Source organism: Meriones unguiculatus, chromosome 11, assembly GCF_030254825.1.
Source record: "Meriones unguiculatus strain TT.TT164.6M chromosome 11, Bangor_MerUng_6.1, whole genome shotgun sequence".
NCBI lineage: Eukaryota > Metazoa > Chordata > Mammalia > Rodentia > Muridae > Meriones > Meriones unguiculatus.
In genome coordinates this window covers 10,581,627-10,601,627 of record NC_083359.1, presented here as the reverse complement: position 1 = coordinate 10,601,627, position 20,001 = coordinate 10,581,627, and the positions used below count along the sequence as shown (strand labels likewise).

General features: G+C 46.4%; 2 protein-coding genes across 4 annotated transcripts in view; one reads left to right on the top strand and one right to left on the bottom strand.

The window, feature by feature from the left end:
• Top3a (DNA topoisomerase III alpha) overlaps positions 1 to 10,763 on the bottom strand; it is a 37,283-nt gene extending 26,520 nt beyond the window's left edge. Inside the window, exons 1-3 of one of the 3 annotated variants that reach the window (XM_060363595.1) lie at positions 10,630 to 10,763; positions 10,344 to 10,498; positions 1,090 to 1,149 (exon numbers count right to left, since the gene is read on the bottom strand). In XM_060363595.1, the coding sequence (XP_060219578.1) occupies positions 1,090 to 1,149; positions 10,344 to 10,448 (165 nt within the window). In that variant the 5' untranslated portion in view covers positions 10,449 to 10,498; positions 10,630 to 10,763. Of the gene's footprint in view, positions 1 to 1,089; positions 1,150 to 7,960; positions 8,627 to 10,343 lie in introns of those variants that run through there. The other 2 variants (XM_060363594.1, XM_060363596.1) reach the window with 2 other exon arrangements.
• Positions 10,764 to 10,960: 197 nt separating this feature from the next.
• On the top strand, positions 10,961 to 17,662 carry Smcr8 (SMCR8-C9orf72 complex subunit). The gene is made up of 3 exons (XM_021658190.2): positions 10,961 to 11,120; positions 11,428 to 13,798; positions 16,028 to 17,662. Exons 2-3 carry the CDS (start codon positions 11,433 to 11,435, stop codon positions 16,479 to 16,481), a joined length of 2,820 nt encoding a protein of 939 aa, XP_021513865.1. The 5' UTR covers positions 10,961 to 11,120; positions 11,428 to 11,432; the 3' UTR covers positions 16,482 to 17,662.
• The last annotated feature ends 2,339 nt before the right edge of the window (positions 17,663 to 20,001 follow it).

The following is a 20,001-nucleotide window of genomic DNA, read 5'->3' as shown; positions in this document are numbered from 1 at the left end:
TCTGTAGTTCCAGGTGATAATGTAGTCTTTGTAACTGAAGACTACCTTGAAGCATTGTTATTCTGCCTCTGCCTCCTGTGTGCTGAGATTATATGCATGTGACTTCATGCCTGGTTTACACAGCCTGCTATAGACTGCGCTCAGGGTGTCTTGTGTGCTAGGCCAGCACTCTACCAGCTATGCTATAGAGCCCCATTTCTGATAATTTTATAACATAAGAAGATCTTTTTTTATATAGAATATGGTCCTGTCTCTACTGTTTAACAAGAAAGCAGCTAAAATACAGTGATTTGAGGACTTCATCTCTCAACTACACACATTCCAGCATTGTGTTGGGGCAGAAGCATAGGGCCTCAAGCCAAGCACTTACGTGCTTGCTGACAGTTATAACAGCACTCTCCTGAGTGCTGGGAACAAAGGTGTGTGTTGTTGCTGTTGCTGCCGCCACCGCTGTCACACAACAGCTGGATCTTATGGAACTGTTCTCTCAGTTGAGGTTCCTCCTCTCCAACGACTAGCTTATGAAAAACTGACATAAAACTAGGCAGGACACATCGTTCCCAGCACCCAGGAGGCTAGCCTGGTCTATAGGGTGAGTTCAGGGCAGCTGGGGCCACAGAGAAACCCTGCTGAGGGAGGCAGTGGGAAGGATCCTGCTGTAGAACATTTTCTTAATTAGTTATGGGTGGGGGAGCTCCCAGTCCATTACGGGTTGTACCACCCCATATGATGCTCCTGGGTCCCATAAGAAAGCAGACTGAGCAAGCCAGTAGACAGCACTCCTCCATGGCTTCTGTATTAGCTCCTGTCTCTAGGTTCCTGCCTTGCTTGAGTTTCTGTCCTGACTTCCTCTGATGATAAACTGTGATATGGAACCTAACCCGAATAAACCCTTCCCCCACCCCAAGTTGTTTTGATCATTGTTTCATTGTTTTGATCATGCAATACTAACCCTAAGACACCTGGCCAGGTTGCAAGGTAAAAATCACCCTCCTGCCTCAGCTTTCCAAATGCTAGGATTACATTATAGGCTAGCTACCACGCCTGTCTTCTATGTCAGCTTTATAATGGAAACACTTTAGCACTTACCTGGCCATACAGATGATAGTCAAATTCATAAATCTTGTTGAATTTAGAAAGGCCTTCTTTCTGTGAAGCACAAGAAAAATATGTAAAAAATTCACATCATATTTTAAAACAAATGACTCCCCAACATAAAGACTGAGCAATACCCACAGAAGGGAAGAAAGGAATATTAAAAAAAGAAAAAAAAATCAACAAGCGAGATGCATCTTGACAGTCTCGCATTTAAGGGGCTAAGTATTGTAAGACTGAAGCCTGTCTGTGCTACAGAGACCAACTTTAAACAAACTAAAATAGTGCTTCCTACCCAGACTAAACAGGTTGGTCTGTAGCCCAATGGCAGACAGTTTGCCTAGCATGCACAAAGCCACAGGTTCAATCTCCAGTAACACAAAATAAAAAACTAAGTTAGCTGTGTGTGACGGCACGTGACTCTAGTCCCAGCACTTGCAGGAGCAGGAGTATCTCTGAGTTTGAGGTTGCCGGATATGTAGAGTGAATTCCGCGACAGCCATGGCTATCTAGAGAAACCCTGCCTCAACAAACAATCAAACAAACCAGCAAAAGATCTGTAACAACATTAGTACATCCATTCTTGACCCTGCTCTTCAACACTGTACTAGTGTTCCAGCTAGAACACTCCAGCAAGAAAAAGAAATAGAGGACAACAAGACTGAAAAAGAATCTTTATTTACAGACAAAATAATTTTGTTTTGAGATAAGTTTTGCTGTGTGGCCCTGATTGGCCTAGAACTCTCAGAGATTCCCTTTTCTATGACTCTGGAATACTGGGATTAAAGATCTGTGTCACTGTGCCCAGTTTAACATGACCTTTTTTGAGATGGGGTTTCACCAAGCGGCAATGGCTGGCACCAAACTCACAAAAATCTGTTTGCCTCTGAGTTCTGGGATTAAAGGCATGTGCCACTACATCCTAGCCCAAATCAATCTCTCATATGTGAAAAATCCCCAAGAAATAACAACAACAAAACTGATAAGTGGTAATAAACAAAACCAGCAAAGTTGCAGGGTACATGTTCAATACAAAAATCGTTACTGTGAACTGGCCATGGCACATACTCCCAGCATTTAGAGAGCTGAGGCAGGAAGATTGCCACAACTTCAAATCCAAGGCCAGCCTACAAGTCCCTTCTGGGCATGCCACAGGACCTTACCTATTTTTAGGCTACAAATCTCAGGCCACCTTCTCCTGTTCCACATGTGTTCTTCTCCTGCTACATTTATGCTGACCTAACTCAGGTGCCTTTTTAAAAAAAAAATCTAAAAGATGTGACTATGCTCATGTATGCTTTTTGTGTGCCCTACTGCCTTGTGATAAGGCTAATACATTTTCCATATCAGACTAAGGAGGTAATACAAGACCTCCATGATGGGATGTTGGTTTTGGAACATTGTTTTCCTTAATGTACTAACTGGGTTCTAAAGGAAACTTAAAAGAGTTTCCCCTGTACCTCCAATAGGGTGCGCCAAAACAGGCAGCTTTCCCCTGCACCCTGGCTGCTTCTTAATAAGTTTACATGGCAAAATACAGAAAGAATTCATCAAGGTCACAGGGCCTTAAAGTCAGGTAGAGTCATGTGGGTGAAAGTGACTAGCCTGATAGGCTTCCCTTCCTCGTGGCTGCTAATAAGGGAGGATGGGATACAGGGAGCTCAGGTTATCACTGTTGGAGTGTGGCCTTTCTCCTTTCCTTGTGGTTGGTCATGAAAGGAAAATGGAAAAATACAGGAAAATCTGCAGATGTCCTAGAGAAGACAAAGGAGATATGGAAGACTTTTCAGTGTATCTTCTTTTTGTCTTACAGATGGTAACAAGGTAACCCAAAACTGTATCAGTTTAATCCAGACCATCAAAGGAAGAGAGACCTGGTACTTTTCTAACTTCAATCCTAGCTAAATTTAGAGGACAGTGAAAATGGCTTCTAGAGAAAAATATCCATTATAGTATTTCCTTATCCTACAAAAAAGTGCTGTGCAGGAAGGAGGATTGCCCGTGTTGATTGCCCGTTTCCCCTTGCTGGTACATTCTGATAACGGGTACCAGCTTTCAAGGTCCAAAAGGATCTCCGAAAGCTAACACAGATAAATGCAGACAACTCTGCCAGCTTGATCTTCCTTGACCAAGAGTGCTGGCAGCCACATATGCATGACCTTACAAAATTTACAGGTACCTTTCTATTGCTGTGATAGAACACCATGACCAAGACAACTTACAGGAAAACAGTTTGGCTTATGGTTCCAGAGGGCTAGGAATCAGAATGGAGAAGACAGTGTGGCAGCAGCAGGCCGGATGGCTGGCGTAGCAAGCAGACAGCACCCGTCTTGAACAGCAAACACAAGCATTTCTATTCCTAATGATAACCCCCCAAAATATCTAGGAGTTTGGTTAGCAAAGTACTCGCCTGACACGTACGATGCCTTTGGTTCTGTACCCTCTTCAGTGCTCCCCAAAAGAACAAAATGCGCAGGGGTTGATTTTACCAAGGGAGGCCGGTCAGTGGCGGCGGCAGTGGCAGCTCACGCTGCTGGGAAATCCCAGCACTTGGGAGGCAGAGGCAGGTGAATCTCTGAATTTAAGGTTAGCCTGGTCTACAGAGCCATTCCAGGACAGCCAGGGGTACACAGAGAAACCTTGTAAACCCACAAATACTCCCACAGGAAAACCTAACCTATACAATCTCTTATGGAGACTATTCCCAGGTGAGTCTAGACTGCGTCAGGTTGCAATTTTTATACCTTCAAACAACAACAGACACAAATTCTAATCCTTCTGAAAAACATTTTTAAAAACTTTTATAAATATAACCATTTCACTGACCTCTTTATGAAAACTTAATAGTATTTTTACAAAAATAAGAAAGCTGATCCTAAAGTTCATATGGAACTACAATGGTTCTGTAAGACAAAAACAATCCTAAAAAGTGTAAAGCTGCCCAGTACTCAGGGAGGCAGAGGCAGGGGGATCTCTGTGAGGCCAGCCTGGTCTACAAAGCAAGTCCAGGACAGCGAAGGCTACACAGAGAAACCCTGTCTCAAAAAAACAAGTAAACACCAACCAAGTAAGTCAAATAAAATAAAGCTTCCTAATTTCAAAACTCACTATGAAACTACAATCAAGTGGAAGTTTCTGGTTTCTTTGGAAACTCAGTTGTGTCATGTGACTAAATTTTCTGTTTGGGTCCCAGTGTGGGATGTGGGAGTGTTTTGCCCCCTCGGAAAACAACCCCTGTGAAAAGACGATGTGCGTGACGCGTGGTTTTGGTGAGCTGGAAAGCACCCTTGTGTGGACTGAGAAGGAACAGAAGCCCCCAGACTCTGCGTCTCTGCACTGCTACTCTTTGCGACAGTTTGCACCCTCCCCTGGACTTCAAAGACAGACATGCTCCGGAGAACCTCGGGCTGTTTTGGCAGAGTTTTGCTGCTTCAGAGGACTCATACCATTTGGGCAGAGTCTAGCCGCTTCTACTGAATCGTTCAGCTATTGCTGACTGGTGTTTCTGCTGCTGCTTTGCTGTTCAACTAGACTGCTGGTATCCTGAGGACTGAGTTTGGTAATCCCCAAAGAACCCAATGACTCTTATCAGCAGGCAGTAGATAAAAGAGGTCTACAGCCCCTTTCCCTACTAATCTCCTACCTAAGATGGGGTTTGGAAGGGAGGTAAAGGCATTTAAGAACCTTAAATAGAGTGTTTGAAAAATCTAAGCCTACACTACAATAACTAAACATCAGATTTAATCAAACAAACAAATAAAACACCCTGTAGTGATCATGAGAACTAAGAGTATGGTTGAATGGCAGAACCTGCTCTGTTGACTGAAACCTTCCACACTATGTGTAAGGGGCAGAGGTCGATGTTAGGTGTCTTCCTCAATGCTTTCCTCCTTCCTCATTTGTCTGAGATGGGGTCTCATTGAACCTGGAGCTTGCCAATTCAGCCACACTGGATGGTCGGCAAGCCCCAGGTGTCTCTGCCTTCCCAGTGCTAGTGTTACAGCTGCCCGTTGCCACACCCAGCTTTTCATGTGGGCACTTACAATGCAACATTTGTCCTCATGCTTCTGTAGCAAGTGTTTTATTGACAATCTCCCCAGTCCATTTTGTGGTTGTTTTGTTCCCCCCTAAATCAAAATCAATGTGTGTATGTGTGTGCCACATGTGTATGGGTCCCCGAGGAGACCAGAAGAGATGGTTGTGAGCCATCTGACATGGGTGCTGTGAACAGAATTTGGGTCCTCTACAGCAACAGCCAGTGCCATCTTTATAGTCCCTCATTTTGTGTGTGTGTGTGAGTGTGATTTTTTAATAGAGTATCACTATATAGCCCAAGTTGGCCTCAAACTTTCTTTGCTGAATGCTGGGATTACAGGTTTTTCCTTGCTAAGTGATCTTTGACAAGGGTGCCACGTCCACTGAAAGGACAGATTTCAACAAATGACGATGGGACAAATAGATCTCCATATGCCAAAATGATGTGGTGTGACAGACTAAATACAATATGGAAACATGAACTAAAAAAGTGGATCAAGGGGCTGGAGAGATGTCTCAGTGGTTAAGAACACTGTCTGCTCTTCCAGAGGACACAGGTTCAATTTCCAGTGCCCACATGGCAGCTTACAACTGTCTGTTACTCCTATTACTACACCCTCACACAGACATACAAGCAGGCAAACAACCTAATGAACATAAAATAAACATAAATAAAAAAATATTTTTGAGACAGACTTTCCCTGTGTAGCCCTGGCTGTCCTGGACTTGCTTTGAAACCAGGTGGGCCTTGAACTCACCGCAATCCACCAGCCTCTGCTTCACGACTACTGGGATTAAAGGCATGTGCCACCCCTCCCCCCAGCTGGTTTATTATTTCTAAATGAAGTAATAAATGATAAAGTGTAGGGCTAGTGCTGTAGCTTGGTAGTAGATGGTTGCTGAGCATGCACAGGACCTTGGGTGCCAGCACCAGAATGAAAAACAAACAAACAAGTGTTTTTAAAGCATATGGAAAAAAGTCTAATGTTCCTGAAAAAGTTAAACATAGCTACCACACATCCCAGCAATCCCACGCGTAGAACTCCCATAACTGTAATAGCTATTCATAATTGCAAATCAGTTTACAACAGTCTTAATTACAATAAGCAAAAAGTAGAAGGAACTCAAATTCGTAAACACAGAGTGATCCATCTAGCTAATAAAATGTCCAACCATGAAAAGGAACAAAGTACTAATATATGCTACAATGTGGATACACTTCAGAAAACGTTGTTAATGAAATAAATGTGACACAAAAGGCCATGCTCTGTCTGGTTCCATTTATATGAAATGTCTAGAACAGGCAAATCCAGGAGGACAGAAAGTGGATTAGTGCTGTGCATCTTGTCATACTTATATAATCATATTGGAAGGTGGGAGCAAGACGGTCAAGATTTCAAGGACTGGGTGTTTGGTGTTGGGCCTTCTGAAATTCCCAAAGAGCTACTTCCTGGAACACTGAGATCAGTTTCAAGACCTTAGCTTGGAGAGGGGGACACTCATGCTTCAATTTGAAGAAAATACCTCACAACCAGCTTCAGTTTGATAAAACATGGGTTGGCTAGAGATTAGAGAGGGTTCAGTGGTTAGAGTGCTGTCCTTCCAGGAGAGCACCCACAGCAAATGCCCATCACCACCTATACCTGCAGTTCCAGAGGACCAAGGCCCTTTTCTGGCCTTCAAGGACACAAGCAAACATGTGGCAAGTGCCTGCACACTCATAGACAGATTTATACACTGTTGCAGGATATTTGATCACACTGTGAAACCTGCAATTGTGTTATTCACTGGTAAAACCAATTTCTAGTTGTAGTGTGGTCCAGCCTTAGCACACACCTTTTAATCCAAGAGCTTTGTGTTTGAATGTTATAAACAGGATTAAATAAAGTCAAGCATAGGTCAAGAGGGAGAGCAAGCGACCAGTTGACAGGAATTGAACATAGGATTATTAGGAAAAAACTATGATAAGAGTAAGAGGGGGTGAGGAGGACAGAGAGAGGGATGAACAGAAAGTAGAAGGGAAGGACAATGAGTTGGAAGGAGGCTTGTTTGAGATGGCATGGGAAAGGAGGATTCCTTCTGGGATATCAGCTGAGCAGGAAGGTCAGCTGGTTACTTTCTCTGCCTCTCTGAGCTAGCAGGCTTTCACCCAGCATCTGGCTCCTAAGTCCTTTTTCCTTAGCCATGACACTCTGTAAACCAGGCTGGCCTTGAACTCACAGAGATCTGCCTCCTGAGTGCTGGGATTAAAGGCGTGCACCACCACTCTCTGATTCTTATTGGTAAAATCGAACAATTGAGATTTTGTTAAAAACAGCAATACACAAAAATAAAAATAAGAGGACTGGAGATATGGCTCAGAGGTTAAGAACACTGGCTGTTCTTCCAAAGGTCTTAAGTTCAATTCCCAGCAACACATGGTGGCTCACAACCATCTATAATGGGATCTGATACCCTCTTCTGGCATGCAGGTATACATGCAGATAGAGGGAATAATTAATAAATCTTAAAAAAAAAAAAACAACAACAGTGGAACACAGAGCCCACAACTGTAATCCTGGCACTCTGGAAGACGGGCAGGTGGATCTCTGTGAGACCAGCCTGGTCTACAAAGCCAGTCCAGGACAGCCAAGGCTACACAGAGAAACCCTGTCTGGAAAACAACAACAAAAAACCTAACCCCACCCCCACACTCCCACTAACAACAACAGAACAGGTTAATGGTGGTGGGCATGACATAGCAAACAACGGCATTCTGTTAAAGAGACAAAGTTACCTTCTGAAACTAGATAGTATAATGGTCATACAACCCATACTTTACCACACTTACCTTGTTGTGACATTTCCTCCAAATTAAAAACATGAATCTCCACAAAAGCCAAGGTCCTAAAACTGAGCTCAAAGTTCTAGGAAACAGCTATTTGATGATTGCAGGAAGCAGCTGGCCCAACCCCAGATACCCAGTGGTGCCAGAGACAACAGACATGGCAGTTTGACCAAACAGCTTATCTAAAGAAAACAGCTAACTTTGTCATTCTGCCCCAAACAAATCTCTTTCTCCCTATTCCTATTTTTAGCTACAAAAATCCCAGCCTAAAGCAAGTAATGCTTATTCTCTTGAACACTGGTCACTGAGTGCCTAGGTTCTGTGCCCTGATCATGACCTAGTCAGAAAAACAAACAACACCTCTCTGTCATTAAGTAACAATTGCTCTAGCTGTTTGAGGTCATCTAATTTCTCACTGTTTATTTCTTCCTACAGCTAAATTCTTCTCCTTACGGAACTACACAAGTCTCAAAATGTGGCTGACTAGGGGGCAAGACTGAACTCCCTAATAATTGACCATCTTTCTTGTTCTACCTCACCCCTATTCTTATTCTCATCTGCCAGCTGGAGATGAGGTGGAAAACTCATCTAACACTGCCAGCTCTCTGAATGAAATACTGTTTTAAAGATTCAGTTCCCACCTACTCATTGGTATCAGCAAAGCAACAATAATCTTCTTTTCCAGCTTTGGCATTCTGGTTCTGGTAAATGCCTTTTCTTTTCTTTCTTTCTTTCTTTCTTTCTTTCTTTCTTTCTTTTCTTTTCTTTCTTTTTTTTTTTTTAAGGTTTATTTCTTTATTATGTATACAGTGTTCTACCTAAATGTACACCTGCAGGCCCAAAGAGGGCACTAAATCTCATTATAGATGGTTGTGAGCCACCATGTGGTTGCTGGGAATTAAGTTCAGATTAAGAGCAGTCAGTGCTCTTAACCTCTGAGCCATCTCTCCAGCCTTCAGTAGATGCCTTCTAAGTGATACATTATTAAGAATCCCTAGCTTGGTCTACATAGAAAATTCCAGAACAGCCAGCACTTACACCACAGAGAAGCCATGTCCCCAAAAAAACAAAACCACAAAAAGAGAGAGAGAGAGAGAGAGAGAGAGAGAGAGAGAGATATCCCGGGCCTAGTGAGGAACACTATGCGTGGAGAGCAGGAGGAAGACTCCTTAAAAAGACAGTTAAGGGGCTGGAGAGATGGTTCAATGGTTAAGAACATTGGTTGCTCTTCTAGAGTATTTAGGTTTGATACCCACATGGTTGCTCACAACCATTTGTACCTCCAAGTTCTAGATGATCTGATGCCCATTTCTGGCCTTGGTGGGCATGCATGTGGTACATAGGCATACATGCAGGCTAAACACCCATAGATATTGACAAAAAACAAAGAATAAAAATCTCATTGGTTCAAGGCCAGCCTGATCTACTTAGCAAGTTCCACGACAGCCAGGGCTACATAGTGAGACCCTATTTCCAAAAAGGAAGGGAAAGAAATTTTGTTTTTGTTTGTTTGTTTTTCGAGACAGGGTTTCTCTGTGTAGCCTGGACTCACTTTGTAGACTAGGCTGGCCTCAAACTTACAAAGATCCATTTGTCTCTGCCCCTTGAGTGCTGGAATTACAGGTGTGCACCACCATTCAGGGCTGATAAGGAAATTATTACTCAAAGATATTCAACATTTTAAAGAAGTGAAGTTACTGCCAGCGCCCATCTAACCTTGCCCTCCACCCCAACCCATGTGATTTCGGAACCGGAAGCAGAGGTCTAGAGATCCAAGTATTTTCAAAGAAAAAAGAACCGCTCTTTGGAAGGACCTCCAGCTGAGCGATAATGCAACAGTTCTGTGGTTTTGCCCTTCTCATCTTCCCTTTCTCGTTTGTCAGGAGACAGGCCTCTCTTGTGTAGTTCAGAATCAATCTATGGAAGTAGTTGCTGAATTCCCCTCTAGTTCCCAAACCTTAGTGTTTGTCTACCCCTAGGGTGACAGAGACAAAAAAGTCACAGGGACTGCACAATCCAGGCATAGGATCAATAAGTGAGATTTGAACGTCAAGTCAAAGGAGTTTGGTTTCCGGTTTCCAACTAAACTGAACTTCAGGCTCACCAAGGAAGAACTGTAAAATACATGTCTCCTCACAATCGCTCCAGACCCACATAAGGCCCATCATCCACAAGTATTTGAGACGATCAGACAGAGAAAGCGGGCAAAGAACTATCGATGCCTTAAAAGGCCTGAAGTCAAAGGAGAGCCTGGGGTGTGAAGAGGGCAGGAGGGGCCTTCTGCGACGTTACAGGCGGAGTCGCTTTAGCCTAGGCTTTGGGTAACCACCGCGCAGTCCCACTTTGTGGGCGTTTCCCATGGAAGCCGAACCTAAATGCTTCTTACCCGCCTCATTCGACCATTGGACAGCAAATCCGCGATCCCCTTGGCGGCGTCGTTTTTCTCCGCCACGCACAGGACTTTTCGCACTCCTCGGAAGGCCACTTCCATGGCAGCACGGGACAAGGCACGGCCTCCAAGCCGTCGCTGCCACTGGAACGCTAAAAGGGTAACTGAGAAGATCATTCCCTAGGCCCTGCGCCGGCAGCAACTCTACGGGTGCCCGTGCATGTTGGGGAACCGAGAGGAGAATCCACAAGGCACCCCTCCCAGAGACAGTTTAATAATGCACCTTTTCCAGGACCCTGCCAGAAACCCACACTTCAGAGTCCCGCTTAAACTCGCGCTCACAGACAACTTCCGCTAACCGTGCCTCTGAGCAACATCGAACTACAACTCCCAGAATGCCTCACGGCCCGGACACGCTCACACAACACGGTTTCTCCTCCTCCCTTTCACCCCACTGTATTCTACTTTTCTTTTCTTTAGGACAGCGGTTAGTTAATGGGACTCGTCCTCTGGAGGGAGTAATCGTCAGGGCCTCTTGAAAGACGACACTTTCTAGGAAGACTGATGAGTGTTTCCGGGTCACGCAACGCTGATGCTTGGGAGTCATGTGATACCAAGATGGCGGTGCCGCGGTAGCTTCCTTAGGACAGTACTGTCCTAGGAGCCGCGACAGTTTCTGTTCTTAGGTCGGGGGGAGACCCATTTGACTGACTCTGCGGCAACCCGTAGCCAGGATTAAGAACCTGATCAGAGTGGAGGCTGTTGATGTCGCCGGTAGGTTCCGGGAAGTGCTAGTGACCTCGGTTCAGAAACCTTGGGCCAGCTGGGGAAACAGCCGGAGAGTAGCCAGCCTCCTCCGTCATCTGGGCCTGCAGCTTTGGAGTTCATGAGGCTTCCCAGGTCCCAAACCTCGCGAAGCTGCGGGAACTGGAATTCTTGGTTGTGTGAGAGGCAGCTCAGGACCCCTCCAAGTGCAAAGAAGGCCACAAGAACTTCCCCTTCTCATCCAGAGGCGTGATTTTCCTGCCGACTAACCCCGCATTATTTTACATTTCTTTTCAATGTTCTCTCCATATTTCAGGAAATATGATCAGCGCCCCTGATGTGGTAGCCTTCACCAAGGAAGACGAGTATGAGGAAGAACCTTACAATGAGCCTGCCTTGCCTGAAGAGTACTCAGTTCCTCTCTTCCCCTATGCCAGCCAGGGGGCTAACCCCTGGTCTAAACTCTCTGGGGCCAAGTTCTCCAGGGACTTCATCCTTATTTCCGAGTTCTCTGAGCAGGTGGGACCACAACCCTTGCTGACCATCCCCAATGACACCAAAGTTTTTGGCACTTTTGATCTCAATTACTTCTCCTTGCGGATCATGTCCGTGGATTACCAGGCTTCATTCGTTGGTCATCCTCCTGGTTCTGCCTACCCCAAGTTGAACTTTGTGGAGGACTCTAAAGTGGTACTGGGAGACTCTAAGGAAGGGGCGTTTGCATATGTGCATCACCTAACCTTGTATGACCTAGAGGCCCGGGGCTTTGTCAGACCCTTCTGTATGGCTTATATCTCCGCAGACCAGCATAAAATCATGCAGCAGTTCCAAGAGCTTTCAGCTGAATTTTCCAAAGCATCAGAGTGCTTGAAGATGGGTAACAGGAAGGCATTTGCTGGAGAGCTTGAAAAAAAGCTGAAAGACTTGGATTACACTAGGACAGTGCTGCACACAGAAACTGAGATCCAGAAGAAAGCCAATGACAAAGGTTTTTATTCATCTCAGGCAATTGAGAAAGCCAATGAGCTGGCCAATGTGGAGAAGTCCATCATTGAGCATCAAGATTTGCTGAAGCAGATCCGCTCGTACCCTCGTCAGAAGATGAAGGTGCCTGATTTGCATCCTGGTGATGTGGAGCAATCCCAAGATGAGGCTGACCAGGTTTCCATTCCCCCTAATCCTGAGGAGCCAGCTCACGCAGACCTTTATACCTGCAGGCCATCTTATACCCCAAAACTCATCAAAGCGAAGTCCACCAAGTGCTTTGACAAGAAGTTGAAGACCTTGGAGGAACTCTGTGACACTGAGTATTTCACTCAGACCCTTGCCCAGCTTAGCCACATTGAACACATGTTCAGAGGAGACCTCTGCTACCTCCTGACCAGTCAGATTGACAGAGCACTTCGAAAACATCAGCACATAACAAATTTCCTCTTCGAAGATTTTATGGATGTTGATGACAGGATAGAGAAGCAAGAGAATGTGCCGTCTCGGCCCAGCCGGGAAGGGCTGCCTTCTAGGCCTGTGGAAGAATGCCCCATTCCTAAAGTCTTAATTAGTGTTGGTTCCTACAAGTCCAGTGTGGAGTCTGTGTTGATCAAGATGGATCAGGAACTTGGAGATGAAGAATACAAGGAAGTGAAGGCAACAGAGTCAAGCAGTTTTGACCCTCAAGAAAACCTGGACTACCTGGACATGGATATGAAAGGGAGCATCAGCAGTGGGGAAAGCATTGAGGTTCTGGGCACTGAGAAGTCCTCTTCTGTGTTGTCAAAATCCGACAGCCAGGCCAGTCTCACAGTGCCCTTGAGCCCCCGTGTGGTCCGCAGCAAAGCGGTCAGCCACAGGACAGTCAGTGAGGACAGCATTGAAGTCTTAAGCACTTGCCCTTCTGAGGCCCTCATTCCTGATGACTTTAAGGCCAGCTACCCAAGTGCCATTAATGAGGAAGAGACCTATGCAGATAATGAGGGGGATAATGAGGGGGCCATCCATTTCCATGCAAGTGTCACCCCACCAGAACTGGGTGAAACTCAGGAGGGCAACTTGGAAAATACCCCATCCCAAATAGACTCCAGCTGCTGTATTGGCAAGGAGAGTGAAGGTCAGCTGGTGCCTCTGCCCACCCCAGCTTCCACTCTTTCCGAAGAGGATGGTGTGGTGAGCATTCCTCCACAGCGCTACCTGCAGAAGGAACAAGGGCTCCATGTGGACCTTGTCATGGAAAACACTGACCCTTCTCCCCGAGACAACATATGTGAAATGTTCCCAGCTTATGAGCTGGATCCACGCTGCCTTCTGGCTAGCCGAGATGTTAGTAAGACGAGCCTGGATAACTACTCAGATACTGCTAGCTACATGGGCAGTGTGGCCTCCGCCAGCTCAGACAGAAGCCTCTCTGCTCACCCTGCTGGCCTATCCTCTGAGAGGCACAAAAAGAGAGCTGGCCAGAATGCCTTAAAGTTCATTCGTCAGTATCCTTTTGCACACCCAGCCATCTACTCCCTGCTCAGTGGGAGGACACTTGTGGTCCTGGGTGAAGATGAAAGCATAGTCAGAAAGCTTGTGACTGCACTGTCCATCTTTGTGCCCAGCTATGGCTGCTGTGCCAAGCCAGTGAAGCACTGGATCTCCTCCCCTTTGCATATCATGGATTTTCAGAAGTGGAAGCTTATTGGCCTACAGAGGTAACTGATTCCAGGTGGTGGGGAAGAGCCCTAGACAGTAAGAGATGAAGCAGGTTGATCTGTGAATGCTGGAAAGGGAAGCTTGCTCCCTAGACAATGGCTAACCCAACTAGCTGTTCATATTTTTGGCAAAACACTCTTGATTCTGTTGCCTTCTCTATCATGGGGCAGGGGGTTCACAGCTTGCCTATCTTGACCCCTCCCCACTTCCATGTCAGAACTGTTTGGGAGAATTAATTTCTTTGTGTATGTTGTGTGGTAGACAGCGATAGAACCCAGAGCCTGCGAATGCCACATCTCCTGGGAGTCAATTGTGAATTCCCAGTCAGAGTCTGATTCAGTTGGTGAGGAAAGAGAACTGGAGTCTTGGTCTAGTAAAGTCAGAGAGTGACTGGACTTGAAGGTCCTGTGTTCTTTCTGACTCCAGTTCACAGTGGTGTAAAGCACTATGCCGTCCTTGTCGGAGGTACAGACCTCCAATAGCTGAAACATCACAAGAGAGGTGGAGGGTCTGCCAGGTGGGAACTGGCTGAGCCGAATGGGGAGCTGAGCTGCACTTGCTGAGCTCAAGATTTGCCTGGGCCCTTCAGTGGGAGTAAAGAAGTTGGTGTGGAGTTAGCAAGATCCGTGGCGAGGGTGCAGTGGCTGGTAAGGCAGCCCACTGAGGCAGTAGTGGGGGTAGTGAGTGGGGGACACTCTTAAGACCTCTTACTGTCCTCATGAACTGAGGCTGTTTCTTGCCTTCAGGCCCCAGTTCTCCCTTGTTAAAGGCGTATGCTGTACATGCAGTGCCACTTGTTCTGGGTTTAGGGCCTGTGTGAGTCCTGCCATTTGAATCCTGACCTTTGTCATGGTCTTCAGGCCTTCCACAGTCCCCAGGTCCCACTCTTCTTTCAAGTCCAGCTTGTCATGAAGAAGAATAAGACAAGATTCTGGGACAGTCTTCATCACAGTCTCAGCTCCCAGTTCACGGCCTGATTTGCTAGTAATACTTAATTAATCATTACTAAGTGCACCAAGAAGGCAAAAGTAATTGTGGTTCTAGTGGCTTTTTTTATAGTATTATGTCTTATATAAGCCCTAAATGTTTGATGAAGGTCTTCTGGTGGGAATCCCTACCCGTGTGGGAAGACTGCCTCCCCTCCCGCTTTGGTTGTTTTTGGTTTGGTTTGGTTTTTGAGAAAGGGTCTCTCTGTGTAGTCCTGACTGTCCTGGAAACTGCTCTGATGTCCCCTGCCTCCTGAGGGCTGGGACTAAAGGTGTGAGCCACTGCTGTCCCGCTGGGAAGACCATTCTGAAGGAGAGCTCTTTTGTTTTCTTGTGATATTGGAATGTAAGCTAGGGTCCATGCACAGCAGGCCCCTGTTCTTCCTACTCTAGTCCTACCCTTGGGGAAGGCTGCTCTTTTTACAGGGAGTGTTTTGCTTTGAGTTTTTAGAAGTTTATTACAGATCCAAAGGTGGAAATTTAAGAGTCTCGGCACCATGCTTTCTGAATTGGACATGAAGGTCAGCCACATGGTGGGCAAGAGCCACCCAGCAGGGAGGGGAGCATTAAAGTGAAGCCCAGTGTTATGGAAAGCATGCTTAGAACAGAAATGGAAAGAAAAGGAACTTATGCCTTTCTGAGTCAGGACTCAGAAACTAGGGGGCAGGAGCCAGGGAACAGCCTCAGGAAGCTGAGCACTGGGCCTGTTCCACTTCACCCTGGAACACATGCTGCTGGGCCCAAGGCCTCCAGAATGGAGAATTCCTTAGCAGTCACCACACTGGGTGGTTATGGCTCAGAGTGGTAGTACCCAACTAAAGAAAGGCCAGGCTTCATCCTAAGGTGACTTATTTTGTCACTCTGGTGACCCCAGGAAGAAGTATCTCCATCTTAGAGATGAGGCTCAGAAAGGGTAAAAGGAGGCTGACCAAGCTAATCCCAGAGATGAGGGAAGCCCAAGTGTGCTTCAGTCTGGTGTGAGGAATTCCAGGAGGAGAAAAGACAGGCAGATGGTTCTGAAGCACCACTGGAAGTTTGACTCATTTAGGCAAGGAATAGATGCTTCTGAGGCCATCAGGATTCAGATTGCCAGGGTCTTAGGGACCAAAGCATCTGAACTTCCTGTACAGCCAGTGTATGCTAGTTGGATGGGAGTTTGAGGACAGTGAGCCTAATCTAAGCAGATGTCACCTATTTTTCTAACCCTTGCCTTTTTTTCTGACCTTGGCTTGTCTTTTTCAGAGTGGCCTCCCCTTCCAGTGTGGGTACTCTTCATACCCTGAGCCGGTACAGCCGCTACACCAGCATCCTGGACCTGGATAACAAGACCCTACGCTGTCCCCTGTACAGCGGTACGCTGGTGCCCCGCCTGGCTGACCATCGCACTCAGATCAAGCGGGGCAGCACCTACTACCTACATGTCCAGAGCATGCTCACCCAGCTATGCTCTAAGGCATTCCTCTACACCTTTTGCCACCACCTACATCTGCCTGCCCACAGTGAGGAGACACGAGAAGCAGTGGCCAGCAGACAGACCAGCTTCCTGAAGCTTAACCTGGGACTGGTGAATGAGGACATCAGAGTAGTTCAGTACCTGGCTGAGCTGTTGAAATTGCACTACATGCAGGAGTCACCTGGGGCCGCCTGCCCACTGCTCAGGTTTGACTATGTCCCCAGCTTTTTGTACAAAATCTAAGGATTCCAGCCACTGTGACCGAGACCTGTGACTCAGGGTATGGGGAGGGAGAAAGGCTGGTGTGACTAAATGGTTGCCTGAGCTGGAGTATTAAGCCTTGTGGTGTCAGCAGGAAGAAAACAGGTGGCAATTGTAGTTTTCACATAGGCCTGAGCAGTGTGTGAAGTGGGCTGAGCAGAGGGGGTGCCTGGCTCTCCAGAGGTGGCTGGAAGAACAGCAGCAGCTGCTCTTGGTTCTCTAGGGAAGTGGCCCCAATTAAGGGGGTGCCCTTTAATTTTCTAAGGATCAGCAGTCTGGGCAGGAAGAGAAAGCTCCAGAGCCCATGGAGCTGAAAAAGATGAGCCTAAGTAGCCAAAGCCCAAATAACATCTGACTGGCAGAATCAGCCGGGGAACTGTGACGATGTGGTAGGAAACAGGACAGCCATGGCCTCCATCTACCTCGACCAAGGCCCTTTACTTGGCTTCCTAGAACGCAGTAACTGAGGGGAGACTCCTGAACAAGGACATGGAGGAACAAAGCTCTGGCCAGTCAGACACACACACGTGGGCTCTAGGGGCTGCAGACCACATGTGGCCCCGTCCTATCTTCACCACTGTCAAGGAAGTGCTTATTGGTCCCTGAGGTCCTTGCGGACAGTGGTTACTAGATCTGCACATGAAGCAGATGCCATACAGCTACAGCCAGTTTGAGAACTACCTGGGGAAGCTGTGGGTGAAGCAGGCCATAAGGCTGTCACCACTGTGCATGGCAGGAGCTGCCCATTGGCTCCTCTTGGCCAGAACAGCAACTCTGACTTCCCTGGGAAGATTTGCAGATACTGTGTCCCCTCTCCTGAGGGCCTGTGTGCTTGGTGACAACAGAGTTCTGGTTGGCTAGTCGGTGTGCTGACTGGAACTTAGGGGCAAGGATATCTCGTACGAGCTCCTGGTGGCTGTCTTTACAGGCATCTGGGAGGCAGGCCCAGTACATGTCTGTCCTCACAATCATCTCCGTGTGAGTCCCTTTCCCCTTCAAGGAACTTTGAGCCAGGGGGGAGGCACCTTTTAGTCCCCACCCGACCCACTGGTACCAACTGTCAAGCCTCTCTGGCATTCTTCTTGAAGCTGTTCCTGTTGTGTGCATGGAATGCTCAGTCTTGAAAATGTGAGACCTTAAAAAAGTTTTCTCCTTAAATAGGAGAGGCCTGGTTGTTACTGCTTTTTTAAGTTGCTCCCAAAAAAACTGCAGTGGATTGGACCTGGATCAGTCTATGTATGCATCTGTTAGATGCTGTGTCCCCTGCACTCAGGTCTGTCACCACTGAGGTCTCTCAAGAAGGAACCCTATAGAAGCCAGGTAACCAAAGATGGCTTGTAGCATGTCATTCCTGTGTCAGCCTCTTTGCCCAGGTCTTTCATACAAAGCAGCAGCCTGGTGGCTGTGGTCAATGGCTTCAGATCATGCTCCCCATTTCATGTTAGAGGGTATGTGATTTTGCTTCTGAAGCTGTGACAACCAGAAAGATGGCACTGCCTGCATTAGTTTGTCACTGTGTCTGTTACATGTATTTACAGACACATCGACAGCTGTGTTTCTCCTCATGGCTTCGTCACCTGCTATTGCTTCTTAGTGTTCTAGATGCACCAACATTGACTGGTTGGCTAAGAGTTGTTTTTCAGGCACCAAGGATGAATGTGTTATGGAGTACAAGAGCCAGGCTGGGCGGTGGTCTGATGCTGGCACCCCTGCCTCAACATAGGGATGCTAAGATGAACAAATTCTGTTCCATGCACTGAGAAAGAAAAGTTGTCGCCATGCTTGGCCTTCTGGATACTGAAAACACACTTCAGTGCTTTAAAGTGGAAGTCCACATGCAAGCATCTCCTTGGCATTCAGCCACAGGGTGGCTCATTAGACAAGACCAAGACTGGTGGAAGGTGGGCAGAACAGTCAGTCTCTTGGGTGGCAGTCTTGGAAATGGCGAACAGGTGCCTTTCTTGAATAGCTCCTCACTAAGTACAGACTGACAAGGAGTTGAACTCCAGGATTTACATCTTTTTGTTTTTTGAGACAGGGTCTCATATAACCCAAACTGGGTTCAAATTCAGTATGTAGCAAAGGATAACCCTGAACTTAGTCATTCTGCCTCCACGTCCCAATCCTGGGATTGTAAGTGTGTGCCACCAGAACCAGTGTCTAGATTTAGACTTTGGTTTTAAAACTGTGTTGCGGTCATTTGAAGAAATTATTTAATGCTGAAAGCACGCTTCCTCTCACAGGGTCCTTGGGACTGAGTTTGGACAGGGGCAGCTAATGCTGTTCCTTTGTTTTGGAGGACTAGAATCTTCTAGCAGTAGTACGTCTAATAGTACACTTCGATGGTGTAGAGACCTATGCAGCAGAACTCAACTCCTTAGTTTTCATTTGATTAGGGGACGTAGTGGCACACATCTTTAAAAGCAGATGTATCTCTGCAAACTTGAGGCCAACCTGATCAACATGAAGAGTTTCAAGCGTTGGGAGCTTTATGAGACCCTGTCTTAAAAAACACAAGTTTCCATCTGAAGTGTTTCTCAAGTACCAAGTTAGTAAGGGTTTTGTTTGTTTTGTTCTTTTGAGACAGTTTTATACAGCCCAGGACAATTTTGAACTCTGTAGCTAAGGATGACTTTGGACTTCTGATCCTCCGCATGCTGAGATTGCAGGACTGTCATGCCTTGTTTATAGAGTTTTGGGGATTGAACCCAGGGCTTCATACATACTAGGCAAGCACTACACCAACTGAGCTACGTCCCTAGCCTGGCTAATTTAACAAAAACACCTCAGAGCCAGACGCAGTGGTGCATGCCTGCAATCCCAGCACATGGGAGGCAGAGGCAGGCGGATCTCTGAGTTTGAGGCCAGCCTGGTTTATAAAGTGAGTCCAGGACAGCCAAGGTGCCAATACTCCACAAGAAAAACCCTGTCTCAGGAAAACAAAACAACAAAAAACACAGAGAACAGAGTTTTCACTCTTCCTATTACTATTTTGAGTCTTGGCACTAAAACGGTTAAGTCAGGGTTGTTTCAACTTGACTACCAAGCAATTCTTTCCCTTCCTGTTTTTAAAGCAGTCTAGTTAAAGAACCATCCAAATGAGCAAGTACATTACTTCCACTGTTGTACAAGTAATGCTTGCACATTACTGAATGTTCACATGCTACATTGCAGAGGTCAGTCCATGGTCTATACAATTGGGGGACATGTGGAACACTGGCTTGAGTTGTCACCCCCTGCTTTATCACTTTCCTTCAGAAGTTTAAATTTAAAATGTCTAAACTCAGCTGGGCAGTGGTGGTGCATGCCTTTAATCTAGCACTTGAGGCAAAATCAGGAAAATCTTGAGTTCAAGGCCAGATTAGGCTACAGAGTAAATTCCATAACAAATGTGGCTACACAGAGAAACCCGGTCTCAAAAAAAAAGAAAAGGAAAAAAATTTTGACTCTTCTGATTTGCAGTGGCTAAAGTTGCTCTTAAACTTGGAACTGGACTGTGGTC